Source organism: Ornithodoros turicata, chromosome 6, assembly GCF_037126465.1.
Source record: "Ornithodoros turicata isolate Travis chromosome 6, ASM3712646v1, whole genome shotgun sequence".
NCBI classification, from domain to species: Eukaryota; Metazoa; Arthropoda; class Arachnida; order Ixodida; family Argasidae; genus Ornithodoros; species Ornithodoros turicata.
Genome location: NC_088206.1, coordinates 8607909 through 8627828, shown reverse-complemented (window position 1 = coordinate 8627828; position 19920 = coordinate 8607909). Strand labels below are relative to the sequence as shown.

Below are 19920 nucleotides of genomic sequence, written 5' to 3'. Positions count from 1 at the left end.
GCCCAACATGCACCATCAGTACATGCGCGTACGAACACAGCACAACGTACTGAACGTGCGAGTGCATAGAGGTCGAGGGTCCGTTCATGTTTGTTTACCTCGTGTTTCCTTCAGATCTGCGAAATGAAGCACGGCACTGATGAGCCATGTGCCCGCCACCCCCTTGTACTTGAACTTTATGTGCTCAACATGCACCATCAGTATATGCACGTACGAACACAGCACAACGTACTGAACGTGCGGGTGCATAGAGGTCGAGGGTCAGTTCATGTTTGTTTCCCTCGTGTTTTCTTCAGCTGTGCGAAATGAAGCACGGCACTGATGAGCCATGTGCCCGCCACCCCCTTGTATACTTGAACTTTCAGTACACTGCAACCCCGCTCGGGAACACTCCGATGGTGTTCGTATGCTAATTGTACAGTGACTTTACATGCGGTACGAAGAAACCTGACGTGGCTCAGTCACGTCACCTGTCGTTTTCGAAGGAACACAGGACATGACGGCACGCAGGTTATCTCAGCCCCTAGAAATAAGCGCTTTTTTTTCTTCTCCTCTCAAGCATAATTAGACACAATGCCCCGTCCAAGACTGAATCCTGATGCGCTGCAACCCTTATAATCGACGCCAGGTGCTTTCGGACTCGCATCTCCCCCACGTTCTCACCACTTCTCAGAAGCAAAAAAAAAAAAAAAAAAAAAAAAGGTACGCGTAATTTGCCAGGAGCGACGGTTCACGGTCACTTAACGACAGCTGACGGCACGCCCATTTAAAACAACACCACGTGCCACGCGGACGCCTCCGTCGTGTTTACCATAACAAAGTGGTGCGACGGTGGCAATTACACAAGCATCACTCCCGCGTCACCACCTGCTCCAGATGACCGTACCACCATGATGCACCGTAAGATGGCCTTGAACGCTAAGACGTGTTTGCAAGCTATGGGGGCAGATGGTGGTCGCCGGTTATATATATATTGAAGAAAGTTTTGGCGGAACGTATTATGCATGCTTGCCTGAACCGCACCGTGATAACGGGAAACCTGTCTATCTCTACGTGTGTGCAAGATGGTACCTTCGACCTTGGCTCGCTTAAAAAAATACATACATATCTGTATAGTATATATATATATATATGTATATGAATGTTCCGGAATATGACTCAGACAACTGCCATGTGGCATAGTTGCACCGATTGTGACGTCACCCAGGAAACCTATTTAAGCAATATGCAACCCTTGTACCTCTTTTGTCCTGACGAAGACAGTGCCACTGTCGAAACGTCGACCATTCTTTTTTTAATCAATGTGTTAAATTGCCCATTAAATAAATTAGTTTTTGTTAACGTTCCTGTAATCTGTAGTCCAAGTCTTATTATTTCACTTTTATTCAACTTCGTAGCCGTCTGATATATTAACCTATTTGTTCTATATATATATATATATATATATATATATATATATGCTGGAAGAAAGGGGTTCGGGCGACCGCGAAATTAAATAGGTACTAACAAAATATGAGGCAGACAACGAAGATGTAGGAAGTAGAAAAAGGGGGAGTTATTTATTTACTAGTGGAAAGTTAAGGGGGAAGTCAACGTTGCGGCGGAAGCTCCGCCTTCGTCAGGACTGTATATATATATACTACTATATATATATATATATATATATATATATATATATATATACAGGGTGCGTCACGTAAGACTGACCAGAATTTTTATAAGAAAAAAAAAAAAGCTATGAGAGCAGCATAGATGTTGCTTTTGCAGTTGAGTTCTACGCCCATAGGAGGACAATCCTCTCCAAGAGAGTGTGCAACTACAAGATGACTAATTACCTAAATTTTATTAATTAACTTTTTAACTAGGGGATTTCGGTCAAAAGCGAGATGTCAGATTGAGAGACTACCCTATAGGTGCGAGCCATTTCACGTTTAACAAATCCTGAGACCCACACGTGTGTAAAAATATCCATCCTCGAATTTTGATCCGCAAATGAGCCGAAACCGCGGTGACCGGGAACACGGGGAAGTACAGTGCTCATTTCACGTCAGAGAGCCACGTGACGACTCCAATCCTGGAGATGATTGGAGTAGGTGCCGCTCCTCTGGTCAGATAAGCCGCCTGCCGGCCCAGATAAGCCTCCGTCGGCAAGGGTGATGTCAGGAGCGCGTTTCAGGATTTGTTAAACGTGGAATGGTGTTCAACGAGGATAGTCTCTCAATCTACTACCTCGCTTTTGCCCTAAATTCCGTAACTAAAAAGTTACGTAATGAATTTCAGGCAATTAGTCATCTTGCAGTGACATACTCTCTTCCAGAGGATGTCCGCCTGGCCGTTGAACTCAGCTGCAGAAACAACATCCGCTCTGCTCTCATGAAAATTATGTAAAGGCTAAAAATAAACACCCTGTATATATAAAAGCGGGAAATCTGTGTTGCGCGGTGCGGCATAGCAAAAGCTACCTGTGTACTTCGAACACCTGTGCAGGGCACGCACGGTGTTGACAATCCAATGAGTCCGATGATGTCGGTTTTATCTTATCTCGTCCGGTATCCCCCATACTGCGTGCATTTAAATTTTCTGTTTGTGTGAAAGGTACATAACGGCTCCTTTATGAGTTTTGCACTCCGCGAGTGTTTGTGTGGATACTGTGGCTCAAAGTTTGCCCCTGCTCCATATTTGGGAGATAAAGCCAGAAGTGTTTCGGAGAAATCTAGGGCTGTTACTACGGCAGTTATGTGTGCAATCGCCAGGGTGATTACAGCTGTTCTGACCAATGCTTTGCTCGTGTGTCTGCAATGGCAGTCACGAGCACGCGATACCAATGAATAGAGGTACAGTAACAGTGCAAAGTGTAGCGGGGGAAGGTGTATTGCAACCAGGGTGTCGAACCGAAACGTTTTTCGTTCCGGTTACATCATAAACGATCCGGTACCGGTTCTGCTCCGGAGCAAAAAAATAAGGGTTCATACCGGTTCCGCTTCTGCTGGGAATATTCATCCCCACAAAAAAGTCAATGTTACAAAATGTAAACCCGTTTATTCCGCATACATGGTATTTAATATTAATAGACAGCTGTGAAATTGGTGGCTCCTGGTTCCTGTAGGTTACTGTCTGTTCAAATGGGCTTTCTCCTTTCTTGAAGCACGTGCTACAAACGGACTTGTTTGTCGTGATGTCATACGTAAAGTACTTTCTTGCTGGATTGGAGCGATCGCGTCCCATCCGAATGTCTGTTGCTACTGTCTAGCCAGCAAGCAGCACCGCACGAGTAGGACGCAAATCGAGGAACACCTTCACTCACAAACGCGCTCGACGGCTCCGTTCTATTTTTTTCGTGTCCTGTCCACAAAAGAGTTGCCACGTCGCAAGGGCTTCCCCTCGCGTATACGTAAATGTATTCAACTTAGCTGCTCCCAAACAAGGGACGCGTTGCGCGACATTACCGATAAAGAAGCTGTTAAGCAGCCCCCTTGGGTCGCTGTTTAGTTGAGGAGAGTTTGAGGGGATCAAATTAAAACGCGCGAACGATAAACCATTACAAGGGAGCCTAAGGGTCATAGTACACCGACATACATTCCACCGTAACCCTCGTATAGTATCCATGACATGACTTCAGAGCACACGACGTCTGTTTCATTCGCCTATCCGTAGTCCAAAGCGGCGAAGTTTTCTCTTGGACCGAAAACCGTTACATATATTTTTCGGTTTCCCTCCTGAGCGAAAAAAACGTATACAGTTTCGATTCCGTTCCGGTTCGCACAAAAATAGCGGTTTTTTTCGGTTTTCGGTTCGCTCCGACACCCTGATTGCAACTGCCGTTACACAGCTGCAGACCTGGACGTCGCCGACGCAGAACGCAAAGCCCAACTCAATGAACAAGTCCTTCGAACAATGCGGGTTTTAGCAGTGCCAAACCAAATTTCTGTCCCCAGGTGCTACGTGAGATAGGGTGTGTTCCAAATCTCCAATACTCTGGTTAGACAGCTTTTTGGCAGTCTAGCCCAAAGTGCGAACATGTTGGGTCTCGTTCCAATAGACTTCTATCCGAGAAACGTCATCATGACGTTGGCAGACAGAATGAAACTGAAACAAATCGCAAGGGGAGGGCTGGGTTCCACGAATGGGCACTTGTTCGCTGCCTCCTATTGAAAGAAAAGTAGGACCGAAGGTCGCGTCCCTTTTCAGGGACCATCGTAATCCCCTCAGGACCGTGGCTTTAGTGCGCGACCTTGTTCGCCCGAGCGTAGTTCAACTCTACCAAATTGGTGGCGCTGTCGAACACTATGACGTCGTTTGTTTATAAACAGGGAGAGGTCTATGCTGCTATAGGACGCCTCTCGCTGTCTCGCATAGCCTGTACCGTTGAAGACTAGTTGACGACGTCGAGGTTACGACGTCTGGCGAGTCCGCGGTGTTTAATTATAGGCCACACATATTGATATCTCGTCGCTAACTGACCGATTGCAACCTTTAATAAAGTGCGAGGTGTGTAGTTCCTACATCGTCTCGCTGATGGCGGATGCGGAGCCAAGTGTGCGTAGCTGTTCAGTCAGACGCCTTCACGCCGAGCCAAGTATTGGAACACACCTATAACCACAGAGAGACCAGCAGACAGGAAATGATGATGATGATGATGATTTGAGTGTTCTTGCGCAAAGCAACAACAGCCATAATGCGCCTGACAGGACGGCAGGAAAGACTGAGCCGCCACCTGGCGGAGAAACAGTGAAACACCTCAGACACAGTCGAGCATGAAGTATCTGCCCAGACGATTTCACACGTGAAAGGCCCGCAACAATGGCAGCGATCATTGTCTAACCCGTCCCGTTCCCCTAAACTCGCCATGGCCAACTTCAACCCTTTCGCGAAGGTCAACTGGCAACCTTGATGGTCACGAGAGCGACATTTTGCGAAAGATGGCCTCGGCGGCCTCGGTAAGCGACCTGTTGCTGGCCACCGGAAACGGTTAAGCAGGGCATATAAGTGCATATGGGCCCCGATAAGCTTCGACAAGCTTCAAGGATGGGCAGTGGAGGAGGAGGAGGAGGAGGAGGCACAACAGCTGACATATACAAGACGACCTCTACACCAGCCTTACTAAAACATGTTAGCCTAACTATACTTACAAACTTAGCTTACAGATTGTTGAATATACAGGGTACACTTCTTATTGGATACAGAAGCCGTGGGTGGTATACGTCACAGCACGTACAGCAAACAAATTTTTGAATTCCTTCAAACGCCCGTGTGACAGAGGTATTATTTATTGTTGCTTATTTATTTATCGTTGATACGTTAAGAGCGCGAAGGCAGGTTAAGGGGGTCCCGACTTGAGGCTTTTGCATCATTTTTCTGTGTTAGCGCCGCGAAGCGACTGTGGCTCTGAGCGACGTACAGATGTGGACAGACAGAGAGAGGACAGCAGGAAGGAGTGGGGGACAGCGGGGGGTTAGTATGTGTCCTGGGCCGACTTCATGGGGGAACTGTGGCGACATTCGTCTGGAAAGTCTTCGGAAAACACAGGGAAAGCCTCAGACAGCACACAGCCGGTGGTAGGATTCCAACCCACCACCTCAAAGTCTTCAACACGACCTTGGCTACCACCAACGAGCGCGACGCCTTAACCGGCTCGGCCATGCCGCTGGTTTTTGTATATAGATAAGAGTCAGTTAAAAGGGTAACATTGTGCCAACAGTTAATTATTACCCTATCATAATCCGTGACTGATCGACAGAGTAACAGACCCGCCATTGAATAGAAGCCACACCAAGACGAGCTCTCGCGTGACAACCGCACGTAAAAAACAGCTTCTTTCAAACATCTCCAACGAGAAGCCAGACATATAATAGCAGACGGCATCATAGCTCTCTCAACTGAGCCAATGCTATCCTGGAGATCAAATGCGTTTCCCCCAGGGTGCGATTTCGAGATCCAAGTAGCGGACGACTATAATTCAGCGTCTTCGCTCGAAAAAGTGGGCGTGGTTGGGAGAATCTCTCTGCTCGCTCACCCACCTGCCATATAAGATTCACCGTCTCAAGGTGGCCAGTCGCGGACCCTCCGCCGCTCCCGTTAGAGTCACTCGTCGGGCAACGTTGCGCAGGTGACTTCCGGTCCGGTTTCGGCAGGAAAAGTAGCTTCCGTTGCACCTGCTGTCACGCGATCGCTTGTGCGTTCCTGGAAGGAAAGAAAGAAAAAAGTTTAGGCTCCGATTATTGCGGGAGTCAATTGTTATTAAAAGCAAGGCCGCCAGATGGCATTAAACGAGAAAGGCTACAGCGGTCACAAGGGACGTTTTTCGGTGACGCAATCCGAAGGTGGCCTTCAATGAGGTCACTGAGAGCGAACGTCGTAAGCATATATGAAAGTATGTTTTGGTATAGCAGCTGGGAACGGCGGTGGGGGTTTATTCCCGGAACATTGGCAATTAGGCGGAGGAAAATGGTTGAAAATATACGCGATATTCAGTTTCGCTTTTCTGCGTAACGCACGAAACACGAAATCACACGAGATTACTTCGGCGCGCACACGAAGCACGTTCCACGAAACAGAGAACCTTCAAAGCATTCGGCTCTTAAGTGGTTCCCTTCTTGCAGATATATCACGTAGCTGAGTGTGTGAAAGTTCTGAATTGTGAGCCTCCCTTTCAACGCGGAAAGAGTGACGTCAGGCAAACGCACGGACGAATTTGTAAGCGTGCTTTGTCATTCTGGAAAAATCTTCCTCTTCCCACAGACCCATGCATGTACTGTGCCCTCCCTCTGCTAAGCGCCCGACTATCGGGGAACACTGGAAGCAGCGATGGACATTGTCGATTGTCACTTTGGGGTTGCCGGGTGCTGACATTGTATCGCTTGTTGACAACACGTGTATGGACAACAGCTCAAGCACAAAGGAAGTAAGACCGCTTGTCTTAACCGTTGGCAGCCACCAGTGCCAAAAAAGAAAGCTCAATCAATCAACTAATCAATCTGGGGCATTGCACTGGATCGAGCGTGCATATCAAACGGCCGCCTCAATCCAACGTGCACCGCGTTTGATTGGCTCTTCCTTGTGTTCGCTCTTTGTTCGTTTGCATAGGCTGAACCCACACTGGTATATACGCTGCGGTGCACGAAAACGACCAGCTGAATTCGCTACTATATATGGGCGGATAACGGGTATGATGCAGGAAAGCCCCAGAGAAGCACCTTTTGACTGTGCACTATCTGTTTTCATTCTTTATTTCTTATTCTTTCTTTACTAATACTTTAAAATATTTTTTTAATATTTTTACTTTAGAACAGCAAGTCGAACCTTCCTTTTCAATTTAATGAACTTTCAACCCCCCACCCCAGACCCAAGAGAAGCACTCTTTCTTCGTTTGCGCTTGACGTGTTGTCCATACGCGTGTTGACAACAAGCGATAGCATGACAGCACGTGACCACCCCCAAAGTGACAATAGACCGATCCAATGTTGTTTCCAATGATTCCCGATAGTCGCGCGCTTATCGGAGCGAGGCCAAAGAAACAGGAGATTGGTTAAGAGTGGCGAGCACAGAAGGTACCTAACATGAGCCTTAAAATATTTTCCTTTCTTGTACATGCTTCACGTAAAGGCAATACAGGACCCTCGAGACTTCAGTGCAAAAGTACTGCACATTCTTATCGCGCTCCATAATCAGGCCGGTGCGAAGTAAGGTAACAAAATGTGTCGCACAAACCCGTGATCATCTTCCCTCTGGACACCTAGTGGCTAGTGACGCAACGGGGTGTAGCCAATAGCGAAGCGCCCGCTTCTATAAGACGAACGCGTGCGTGAGGATGAGGAGTGACGTGCATTTGAACGGTGAGGTGCTGAGAGTACTTTTATCGTTTTTTGCCTATTGCAGGCTGTGGTGCACAAGGAAATATCGGTGTAGGCTTAGGCCATCAAGGGGGACCGTTAACGAAACCACTGGTGTGGGAAGTGGGGTTTCGGGAAGACCACCGACTTTCGGAAAAGAAGTGCAAGAAAAACAGCGAACACATCAGTGCCCGCTTGCACGAAGAACTTGAGGAACTTCCTTAGTGGCGTCCTCACCAGCTTTATCAGTGCTCTGTGCACGCGCAGCGCTGAGGACTGTAGCACGTGCACGAAGCACTGCCGAAGCCACCGAGGTCACCAACTGGTCTTCTCCTCAGGAGTCCTCAACATCAACAATCTGCTCAACATTCGTGCAAGCGGGCCCAGACTATAGTACTTTCCCGATAAGTAATCTTGGACGTGGATAAAGAGAATGGGGGGGGGGGGGATATACATTTACTAAAAAGAAAGGTCGATAGAGAGAAGGGCTTCTGCAAGAGATAAGCAGAATGCATCTTTATCCAGATCCCGTTCTTCAAAAGAAGTAATCACGAACATGCGTTGGGAGTTCAATGGTGCATGAGCTACAATCTTCAAAGTCATATCGAGGCATTTAGGAAAATATTCACAAACACACACGGAGACGTTTCGATTTCAAACGGCGTGTGTTCTCGCCTCGACAATGGAACTCTTATGGCGCCTCCACGACAGCCAATTTGATATGACATTCATACACATTATGGTGGGCGCCAAATGGTCCCTAAAACGCGCCTATCGGGTCAGGGCCGAAACGTCGCGCCATGTGCCGCAGTGCGGAGCGGAGTTTCGCGAAAAGGCGCGCACATCGATCGAAAGCCCTTTCCAGGAAAGACGTCTGCCTGCGCCCCAGGGGCAATGTCTGCGCGCGTCCCCCCCCCCCCCCCCCCACAAGTATAGTTGCTCAGTGAACGCGATTTTAAGACCAGAAATTCTTATCTCAATTTATGTTTCAAATACGCTCCGCGTGAATTCTCAGAATCTTTACGGGCGTGACACAGGTACATAACCAGAGCGTGAGTACGAAAACGTCTTGTAATTATACGTAAGAAAGTACGCGTGGAAAAAGACCGAAAGATTTAAGTCACTACGGTAAGCACGGTTGGGCACGGAGGAACCATTTGAATAATGAAGTGCTCAAACGTTTTCTTCTCGCTCTCATTTTTATCTTATGCAATCATTTACATGGTACCATTTGCTCTTAATGAAGCTAGCAAGGATCGAAACACGAGGTTATATAGCTACGAGAGACTCCCGTTTAGGTTAAAGAGTTTGCAACACTTTTACGTGAAACGGAGTACGAGAAGTGAAGAAAATCGACATCGAGAATACCGAAACTCGCCCGTGTCTGACATCACTGCAAGTATCTCCGCCAGTGAGGCAACACGGTAGAGGTCACGTGCTTACAACTACCAATGGGGAATGGCCGTATAGCTCTCGCTTCTCTGACGTCAGACAGTTTGACGCGTACGTGCGCTCGAGGGTTTATATCTGGCCAAGTACAACACGTAGGAAAATAATTAAAATAATTAAAAATAATATACAATAACGCGCGGTGCGACAAGTGCGTTGTGTAATGAATCATATCAAAGCGTAACAACCCCTTTAGGAGAAAGATCATAGTTCGCAACGAGCTGCATTGTATTGATGGCGTGGACGCCTCTACAACGACCTTCCCCGAACAGTACATATTGTCGTGCATATATTTGTGCATCCCAGCCATTCACATCAGTGCAAACGCACACGAGTACGTTACGGGATGCCTTGTCCGTTTTAATAGCCTTGGCAGCTACTAAAAGGGTCATTTGCATATTAACTGCAGGCATAACTGTGAATGACATACAGTTCCTGAGAAATTTTATGCTGAAAAGTAAAAAAAGTTCGTAACGTAACATTTTCGTTATTGAGTTTTCGTTTCTACAAATGCAATAATCGCGGATGAGAGGTTATACATAATATCCTCGCGGATGCGGTAGAGTACACCTGTTTCAACTAGCGCGGTTGAGGATGTGGTCGCGGATCTCAAACGGGCGGATGCGTATACTGTCAATCTTATCCAGAAAGATACTAGTAAGTATTATTTTATGATGTGGATGCTGCTGACAGGGAGATTATCTACTTGGGAAACATTCGAAATAACAAACAGCTTCTTCCTTTCGATGTCCACAGTATGAAAAAACTGCACTAAGGCAACGAACGAGAAAATATTTAGCGCGCTGCGATTCGCAAGTCATGACGCGCATGTTGGAAGCTGAAACCGTGATCGGAAAAGTTTCGCAACGTCACCGCGACCACAATTGAACCTCTGTATGCAATATTACTATTACTATTTTTGCTGCAATGACGTAAGTACCTGTCAAAGAAAATTTAGGAACGTATTGCAATTTATTGGCCCACTATACAGGATACAATAAATGTGTGTCAACGAGATGGACGATCAGATCAGGCCCTTTTTCTCGGTTTGGAATTTTTCGACTTATCCCGTTATTGCATACAGATGTTCAATTAAGGTAGGTCCTCGATTTGAACAGCGTTTGAAACATTTCAGCCGGAAAGGTTGAATTTCATGCTGGAGAGGTAACTGACCAAAGAACCGAAGCTCAAATATCACGACATTCTTCTTCACGCACAAACTCACAGCAACCGGCTTTCGTGACGTCACCACACCCCTCACCCGCTCAATTTTTGTGTCTAATTCATTAAACCCGGCCAACCGAGACCGCATTTTAGCGAGTCTCAAAATGCAGTTGATGTGGCAAGTTACCTCGCAAGGGGAACGTATAAGAACATACGTGCGCTAATATTTATGTGAAAGCGAAACCGGATGTGCACAGGTGGCCCGTTTTAAACGATTTTCCGCGAAAAGGTCTCTATGAATGGAAGGTTTTCAGTAGCGGTACCACCTGCTGGGCACACGGGGCTTTCCACTTTCTCCCGAGCATCATCATCATCACGACGTCATTACACCGAATCCCGGTGCCGCCTCAGACGACTTCTCACATGGCTGTGATTGTCGCTGCTGATGACGTCACAGCTCATGACGTCACCGCGAGCAGCGGGTAGGATCTGAGTGCTTTTAGGTGCACACGACACGTACACCGACAAGCCTACGCCTGCAACGTCCCCATCACACTCTAGCGTGGCTTTAACATCACCCGTTGCTGACAGGCTGTCGCTTGAAGGGAGACTATAGAGAATACATATGGACGTAGCACATAGTTTTCGCTCCGTTTATGTGTCTTTATACTAAATATTGTAGAAAGGCTATAAGAGTTACGCGTGCATTCATAAAAAAATAATTTCTTATTTCCCGGAGGACACTGTTTAGATAATCGTCGAAGACGCCTCCCTGGACGGTATCTGCTCCACATTGTCAGGGTGCAATGCGGGAAAGCAGACAACGAGGCGCAAGATGGGCGCACAGGAATGGTCTCCGACCGGCCTCGGTGGCTCAGTCGGTAGCGTGTTCGCCTTCTGATCCCGAGATCGCGGGTTCGAACCCGGCCGAGTGCGCCAGCAACTTGGTGGCAGGGTACAAGTTGCTTAGACACGCCGTCTTCCGCGTGCCGTGTGATGAGCTTTCATCGCACGTGAAAGAACCCTCAAGTGGGCAAAAGCAATCCACAGACCGACCGCTGTGGCGTCGCTCATGATCTCAGTTGTCTCGCGACGTAAACCCGCAATTATAAATTATATATATAATTATATATAGGAATGGTCTCCGACCGTTTCATGTTTTCAGAGCTTGGAAAGTCGAAAACGCGTTTGCTTCAAACAGTGGGGATTATTTCACCAAACTAGAGGGCAGTCGAAAGTGTTCACTTTCACGAAACACGTTTTATAAGGGACGCGTATTGCCTACGAGACCAGCTGCTCTAAAAAAGACGGTGTTGTCTCGCATGCGTATTGTACGTCTATCATTCTACAGATAGTTGTATACACGAGTACGTAGTGGCATGTAGACACGGGCGATGATGAATGGGATATCCCATCCCAACAGGCGATGGACTACCTCCCTGCTCGCGGCAAAATTCGGTGAAAATATAATGATCGGCTTTCACAGTGAAGCACCAAAGTCCTACAGTGTTCAACAAGATAAGCAGTGCGTTCAGGACAACGGCCTCCGTGAGGTGGATTTGACTACGGACCCAGCAATTTCATAATTGCGAGAGGGCGAGAGTCTAGCCCACTTGTAAAAATTTATCCTTAGAAGAGATTTATCCTTAGAATTAGAGATACCGTTACCTTCGCACCAACACAAAAGGAACGGCAGTTCTAGCAATGGAGAATTAAGTATAAGTCATCGTACTCTTTGATATTCCGTATGCATCCAAAGCCAATATTCGCCCCGGCTTTTGTTCTGCAGCACATGATACCACAGACTAGAAATTACAGGCAGAACGACATCCTCCCCAAAACGTACTGCGCTTCTCCCAATATCGCGGCCGCGTGCCCCACACAAGACGCGCGGGCGGATTCCGCGCACAAAAAAAATAAAATAAAAATAAAAACAAGTCTACGGCGCATCAAATACGTTCCGCGCATCTACATGCCCATTTTGAACGGAGCCCAATTTGTAGGCATGGCAGTATGCGCACAGCACACGTGCACACAATAGACACAGTAACGTCACAGCGCAAAAGTATCTCTTTTTACACGCGTAGTTGCATATGAGACCCTCTGTCGGCATGGAAATCATGTTCGTCGAGGGGTTTTGTCCGCTATAACGCAAAAGTTTATGGGGCTTGCGTCGTTTCGTCCCTTAGCGGATATGTACGGGGGGGGGGGGGGCACTTTATGAAGGAGTATTTTCTCCACTCCTGCGTATCGTACACGCGGCTGTGGATGGGCTAGAAAGACATGCAGGATATTCAATGGCTGTTGTCCTTGGAATTCGCAATAAGCAAAGTGGGTGCATAACGGTTTTTGTGGATAGGGAGAGCAGTTCCGTCTGGTGTGTTCATAGCGATATGAGAAAATTGTTGAGGGAGCTTAGGACGTAGGGAAGAATGTACTCTTGGGGCTTTTCGGAGTATTGAAGTAGAAGACGGGGCTAAAACAGAGAGAAAAAAAAAACGTATTCTTCCGCTTATTGTTTACGCGACCATCACCGAATGCGGAGTGTTCATCAGAAAGGACTAGACCATAACACCTCCTAGACAGTAGAAGGCATGCGTGAGCTTTGCGAGCTGCGTTCGAGCTCTTCTCTTGTTCGCTCTTTCATTGACGTCATAGCAGCATCCGCAGCAGGCCTTCGTGCGTGACGCTGTGTCACGTGGGACGTAGGCCTGATGCTATCTAGGATGTGTTGACAAGACGCGGGTTCAACCTAAGGGGGGGCATGAAATGTAGCCCCGTCTACCCTTTCGGGGTCACTCACAAGTTGCACCGCGACACCACCAGGTGCCGCCTATATAGGGTTCCTATAGTTTCGGTGTCGCCGCAAGCCTTGTCGCGGCGTAGAGTGATGCGGCTAGTTTAGTTATTGCAGCCAATTGGGGAGCCAAAGAGGGTCAAATTGCAACAACGTAATAGGAGAACGAACCTCCGAATCAAGAAAATTGTGAGGATCACGTGTTTTTTTATTTATTCTTTTTAAGCTACGTTCTTTCATACCTCACAGCGGCTCCCGATAAACTGAATAACGGAAACTTCATTCCGAACCAAATTCGCGAGAAAACTAATACAGCAATGACGGCATTTCCAACGTCAAGCACAGACTCTCCTATCACAATCGCACCAGAAAAGCCCGCTACGCCCTTCTAGGAGGAAAATGTCCAGTAACCCAAGCAGCACAATGCACTGAAAGTCGAGTGCGATAGGGGTGGTCGGTACGTGTCTTATCAGCGCTCTTTAGCTTCACGGGTCTGTTCAAGGCATTCCACCTACCCGTCCACCCATATTGCACTCGACTTTCAGTACATTGTGCTGCTTGGGAATACAGTCAAACTCCTTTATAGCGAACACCTTTTTAACGAAAATACCTTTACTGCGAATTTTTTTTGCTGTCCCCTGAGTTTCGTTGTAAAGGAGTTTGACTGTATAGCAAGAACCAGGGGATCTAACCCATACAGGTGCCAAGTACACTTTCCGACAAATTTAGAAAGCTACACCCGCCTCTTTCTTTCTTTCTCTTTTCCAACTCAAACAAGTGGCGACCGCAAATCGCACTTCGCCATATTGGGTGCCCCATTACACATCATCCATCACACAAACCAATCAGTACCGGATACACCCGCACGTATATGACGCATAAGGTAGCACACACCACAAAAGGAGATGGCAACTTCGATTTCGCACGCCTGTCCGTCCCTTCTGCGAAGACCATTTTCAACGTTGTTTCGTCGTAAAAGGCTCATGGGGAGAAAAAAAGGTATAGATATATGTTTCTGGCGGTTGAATAAAAGCGAAAAATGGAAGCATATACATCCGGACGGAGTTGATGTCCGGAGAACCTTCACGATCTTCGTGACCAGACGGGTATATACAGAGTATCGAATATGTAAGTACACCGCGGAGATAGTTAGAAGCGTTGAATGGCCTGCGAAATCCGGATTTCGAGGAGGGAATGAGAAAAGATTGCCGAGAAGTCCGTGCCGTATACAAAGGAGTAATAAATGCGCCGCTGAATGGGAAGCTTCGTGAGTCTGTAGCGCCAAAAAAAGAAAAAAAAAAAAAGAAAAGAAAGGGTGTGTGCATGACTGCACCGCGACGAGGTTGTTTTTCTTGCTTCGTTGCGTGTCTGGGTTTTTCACTGGCCATGCACTTTCGACGTAATGTGATAAACTCGTGAACGTTTGCCCAATTCTCGCAGACTGCCTTCGTTTTGTTACCCCGAAGGGGATGAACGTCGTTAGTGCTGTTGCGAGGTCGAGGTTGCATTGGTTCACGGCTACGGGGCTATTCAACTAAAACTGCAGGGTGACAACTAGGGTTGCCACCTTTCGTAGTGAAAAATACTGGCTGAGGGAGAGGAGGTAGAATAGAGGGAAAGGAGGAAATGTCCGCGGGAAAGGGAAAGTAAGTGAGGGGTGGAAAGTATACAGAGAGAGAGAGAGAGAGAAAGAACGAGCGTACTGGCTCAAGACAACAATGATAATAATAATGAGTAACTAAGAAAACGACTGGTGACTACGGAGTTGGATCTGTGCTCCAGATTTATTCAAGCTGCAGTGGAATGTATGTTGAAAGGAAAACCCCGTAAAAGCCCATATGAAAGGTGTTGAGCCACAAATACCGGCAAAAGGCTGCCGGTATCACCTTCCTACCGGCAACCGGCAGAGAGAGCAAATAACTGGCCGTGCCGGTATAATACCGGCCTGGTGGCAACCCTAGCGACAACGCGTATTCGATGTACATTACCGAGATCGGTCCACTTGTGATCCACATGAACGACACCAGGGATCTCGTTGAGGGATCATCATTAAAAAAAAGAAAGAAAAAAATCGAAGGACACTTTGGTAAGGGGTATATAAGAGAGACTTTTCATTGCTGTGGGGCGATGCTAACGGCAAAAGCTATACAGCAAGACATCAGCGGTTTTCCGTGAGCTGCTAACGTTCCGAAGACCTTCCAGACCGCCACTGACGCCATAACCAACCATAAGATTTGAGTCCGAGATACTGCAGAAAAAACATGATATACAATACGAAACGATTCGGTTATTCCTGCTTGGATTTGTAAATAATATACAGTATATCTGCGCACCCTTTCCACGACCACGCGCACAAAACAACTCATCTATAGTTGTAAGCAATTATAAGAGTCTTATCAACGTTGCAACAAGGAAATTCGAGAATACAGAGCGCTACTAAAACATGTCCTGTCAACGTCATCTGTCTTTGCATACCTTTAAAGTATGAATCAGTTCCAACAAGCCGCAATTCATGTTGTTGTAAATGGACAGCACCTCCCACTGCACCAAATCACCTTTTTAGCACTGAGGAATCCTTTATGAACCAGAACCTTTATGAGGAACCAGCTACCGTTAGAGATAAGAAACGCCAAATTATTTTCAAAATCTTTACGGGACTTCACCCTGTCGGAGGATCCTATAATTATATGGTAAATTCTTATAAATGCCGATTACACCCTATGGTTAATGCACCCTACGGTTACACCCTATGGTTATGTGCTCCCGTTATGGTTAACCGTTATGGTTAAATGCTGTCGTTGCCAATACTAAGGATGAACTTCTTCAGTGAAGCCGTTACTAGACCCGGCAATGGGAGCACACAGTTTCTATGATTTTGTACCGTGATAAATCACGATGAAATAAGATAATAATAATATTAATAATAATACAATGGGACCCCTGCAGCGAAAATGTGAATCGTATACACTGTGGAATACCGTACCGTACTTGGGCGTACGATGAGCCATGAAGAATGTACGCGAGGGACACTTCAGTGCATCAGCAAAAAACAGAGTATATAGTAATCGCTCTGTAAATATTCCCTGTAAGTGTTCCGGGAAACTGGAGCGCCAAGACGTTAGAAGGAAGGTACAACTGCACTGAATGTACTGTGCATGCAAAAGGAAGTGTACTTGTGAACGCTGGACGGCTTTCGTATCAAAGCTCAAGGTCTCATATGTACGCATCAGCGCATCTTACTACATTGCCTTGAAGTACACGGCCCAATAACGCGTCGTGTGTAAAGTTCACCGCGTGAGTTCCAAACTGTTCATTTTTTTTTCTTTTTTCGTTAGGGGGCAGCACCAGAGATTTTCCCAGCACCCCGACAACACAGTAAATGCCAGCAAGCCAGCAGATATTGCTGTCACTCCCCAGCCATCAGTTAGGGGGATTGCAACATCCCCGTAACAAACCTTTGCGAGACAAAAACGTGCTCATGCGTTGTGACGTCGCACACGTTTTATACGCCTTTGTCACGTGAATCAAACACTGAACGTGCACGATAAAAGTCAGCATTTCGTGCGATGCAGATTGCAAAAAATAATAATCACGAACAAGGTCACTTAAGAAGACATTTATCCGTAAAATTGCTCTGCGCAATCAGGATACGGTGCGTGGTGCCTCCAGAGAGTTTCCCAGCACCTCACGCAGCCGAAAAATCTTGCAACATCCTCAAAGATACCTTCCAAAAGGAAATCTCCGAAAAGCCAGCCGATGCGGGTGTCACACACCCCTACGAAATTTCAACCCCACCCCACCCCCCTTCCCGCGCATGATGACAACACGGCGCATATCCCCGACTGATTTGTCCATGGCCACATTGACTCGCTACATCGGTGTTTAGACTATGTTCCTCGCAGGTTTCTGCAACAGAACCTAGCTGACAATGAGCAGCGAAAAGGTCACAATGCCGTTGGCCCTCGATCGCGCCGCAAAACGAAGAAAGTTCGAGAGAGAGCAAAGGCACACTCCAAGAGAAGCTGGAATCACAGCGCCATCTACGAGGCGATATAGGCAACGAAAGGAAATCTAGGAGAGAGTGGAGAACAAGAAATGAACAACCAGTACAAGCTCGTATTGAATGATGGAGTGTGCAGTAATTTGGATGAGCGTGTACGCATACTCCGTCGATGAGCAAACAGAACTGGGAATGAACCTATTAGCATAAGGAGGACACCACCTAACAGAAGAAGCTTTCTATGGCTTTCGAAGTTTTCGGTGTTTGATTCACGTGACAAAGGCGTAAAGCGTGTGCGACGTCGCGTCGCAACGCATGATCACGTTTTTGTCTCGCAAAGGTTTGTTACGGGTATGTTGTAATCCCCTAACTGAGGGCTGGGAGTGGCAGCAATATCTGCTGGCTTTCTGGCATTTACTGTGTTGTCGGGGTGCTGGGAAAATCTCTGGTGCTGCCCCCTAATGAACCGGTCTTTTGGCCTCCATTGAATTAAAATCATATACATAAGAGGGAGTGAACGCCCATGGCATGAGACAACGGCACCTGCAATGCACGAAAGTGATTGGAAATATTAGAAAAAAAGACAGCTCGGACACTCAAAAAGGCACAGGAAATCTAGTACACAACTTTTTTCTTTATAGGGCCCACCAACGTCGACAGTCGTGTAGCTCCGTCCGTAACAGTTGTGGGGAGAGAGAGAGAGAGAGAGAGAGAGAGAGAACTGTGATCTGAAGAAGTGGGATAGCCGCATAAAGCGACAGCAATTGAACGCGTTTGACAGAACGCCCAAAGACGCTGCCAATTTTTCTTTTATTTATTTATTTTTTCCTGCCGGATAAACCGGTATAAAAACAATGCACCACACGAACGATAAGACCCCGTGAGAAAACGCACGCTCGGAGCAATCGAAATCCCGTTTTCTTACGATTTTTTTTTAAACACTCGCTGTTGCGTCACGGAACCGGACCGCCAAAACTGCTCAAACCGGACACACTCCACCCCATCCACTGAGAGAGAGCCGATGAGATCTCCCCATATTTCCGAGAAGGAACCGCGCGGCCTTCAGCGGATGACGACGACGACAAATTAGCGTCAATCACCCGAACCCAATGTTTGGGGTTGCCCAAGCCTCGATCCAGGGAGCTGTCGCGCTTAATGGCACGCTCCACAACGTTCGCGCCGGCGCGGTCGGCCAGAAAATTGTAAATGTAACGCCGGATTCTCACACTGACACAGATTCTGCCCGGTGGCCAAGGTCGTCGAACGCCTTCGCCGGGGCGCGTCAGGAAAATGGTACGCGTTCCGGAAACGGGGAGTTTTCTCGGAATCCGTTGATGCCAGGGAAAAGTGGTTTCCTTGAGACTCTGATTGAGATAGCGAAGGATAACAAAAAAAAAAAAAAGAAAAAACATGGGGCGAATGCGATACGTCGGTCATTATGCGGTAATAAGGAGAAAGGAGGTTGAGATTCGCGATTGAAGTAAAGATAGGATGAGAGTGTGTCTATCGGTGGGCGTTAAGTGGTTGGAGGGATAAAGTAATAATAGTGGTCAAAGTATGATATGACTTACGTAGTAATGATAATCGTGGTTATCACTGCTACGTAGAGTCAAACCTTGGGTGCTAATATGACGGCTGTGTTTCTGTCTTTACAGACGACTACGACGAATTGTCCACGCGCAACCACACGCAATGGACGAAGACATTCGCCATCCGTTGTCTGTTTGTGTAAATAATTACGATTAAAGGCAGTGGCAAGAAGGCATTTTCGTAGGGTCATACTTAGAGGATATCCGCGATATACCGCAGTAAAATCAGTTGTACAGGTTATATTTACGCTGCTCCATCGCCTCTCGAGAGCTATGCGGAGGTATTTGACGAACAGGTTTATTCGAAAAATTTCAGTTGAGTGGTTTGAGACAGCGAAGTGACAATGTATGGGAAGTGCGCTACATGCGAAAGAACGAGCCTCTCTACGTTGACGGCATTCTATTCGGTGACGGTTGTAGCCGCAAAGAAAAAAAAAAAAAGTCGCTGTAGATCACACTTTGGGGCTGCACCACTTGCACCAGACTAACGCGAGACACCCAGAGGAACGTGCTATTCGAGAAACCTTCCAACCTGGCTGAAGCACTTTACTGTGATAATTCAGAGTCAGTATCTGCATATGATAATAGAGCACCAAAACTGTGTGAATGTTCCGAGGCCATACTGAAATGTTATCCAGCATATGTCAGCGCACCGGTGAAATTCGGAACTCTCTCCCTCTTCTGTTTCAACAATGGAAGCAAAGTGTAGAATGTACACGCGATTAATGCCAATAGAAATGCCATGCCTTGAACGAAAAAAAAATCAGAAAAATTGGCAGAAAAACACTTTTCTTTTTCGTTTTCTTCCTCGCCATCGGAAAAAATTGGCCAGGGTTTCCAATCCCTAAAAATTAAAAATCGAAATCAAAATATAATGCATACGCGAGGCCAAAATTGTCTTTTTAGTCGTTGTAGTCTACTTTTATACTCGTTTTCACAACACGAGTTGGTTTTCTTTACCGTGTAGTTCGCATTTTTGAGCAAGACCAAATAAAAGATTTCCATTTTTTTATGTATTGCGAACATTCTTCGTCGCATTCTTCTGAATCTTAGTCTGTGAACAATGAGAAATATCTTTCTTGCATTCTTCCT

At 46.8% G+C, this 19920-nt stretch overlaps 1 protein-coding gene across 2 annotated transcripts in view; it reads right to left on the bottom strand.

Annotated features, from left to right (window-relative positions):
- Window positions 1–19920, bottom strand: part of LOC135399005 (uncharacterized) — a 289237-nt gene that overhangs the window by 219384 nt on the left and 49933 nt on the right. For both annotated transcript variants that reach the window (XM_064630631.1, XM_064630632.1), the window contains exon 9: window positions 6018–6180. In XM_064630631.1, coding sequence (XP_064486701.1) covers window positions 6082–6180 — 99 coding nt within the window. In that variant the 3' untranslated portion in view covers window positions 6018–6081. The remainder of the gene's footprint in view (window positions 1–6017; window positions 6181–19920) is intronic.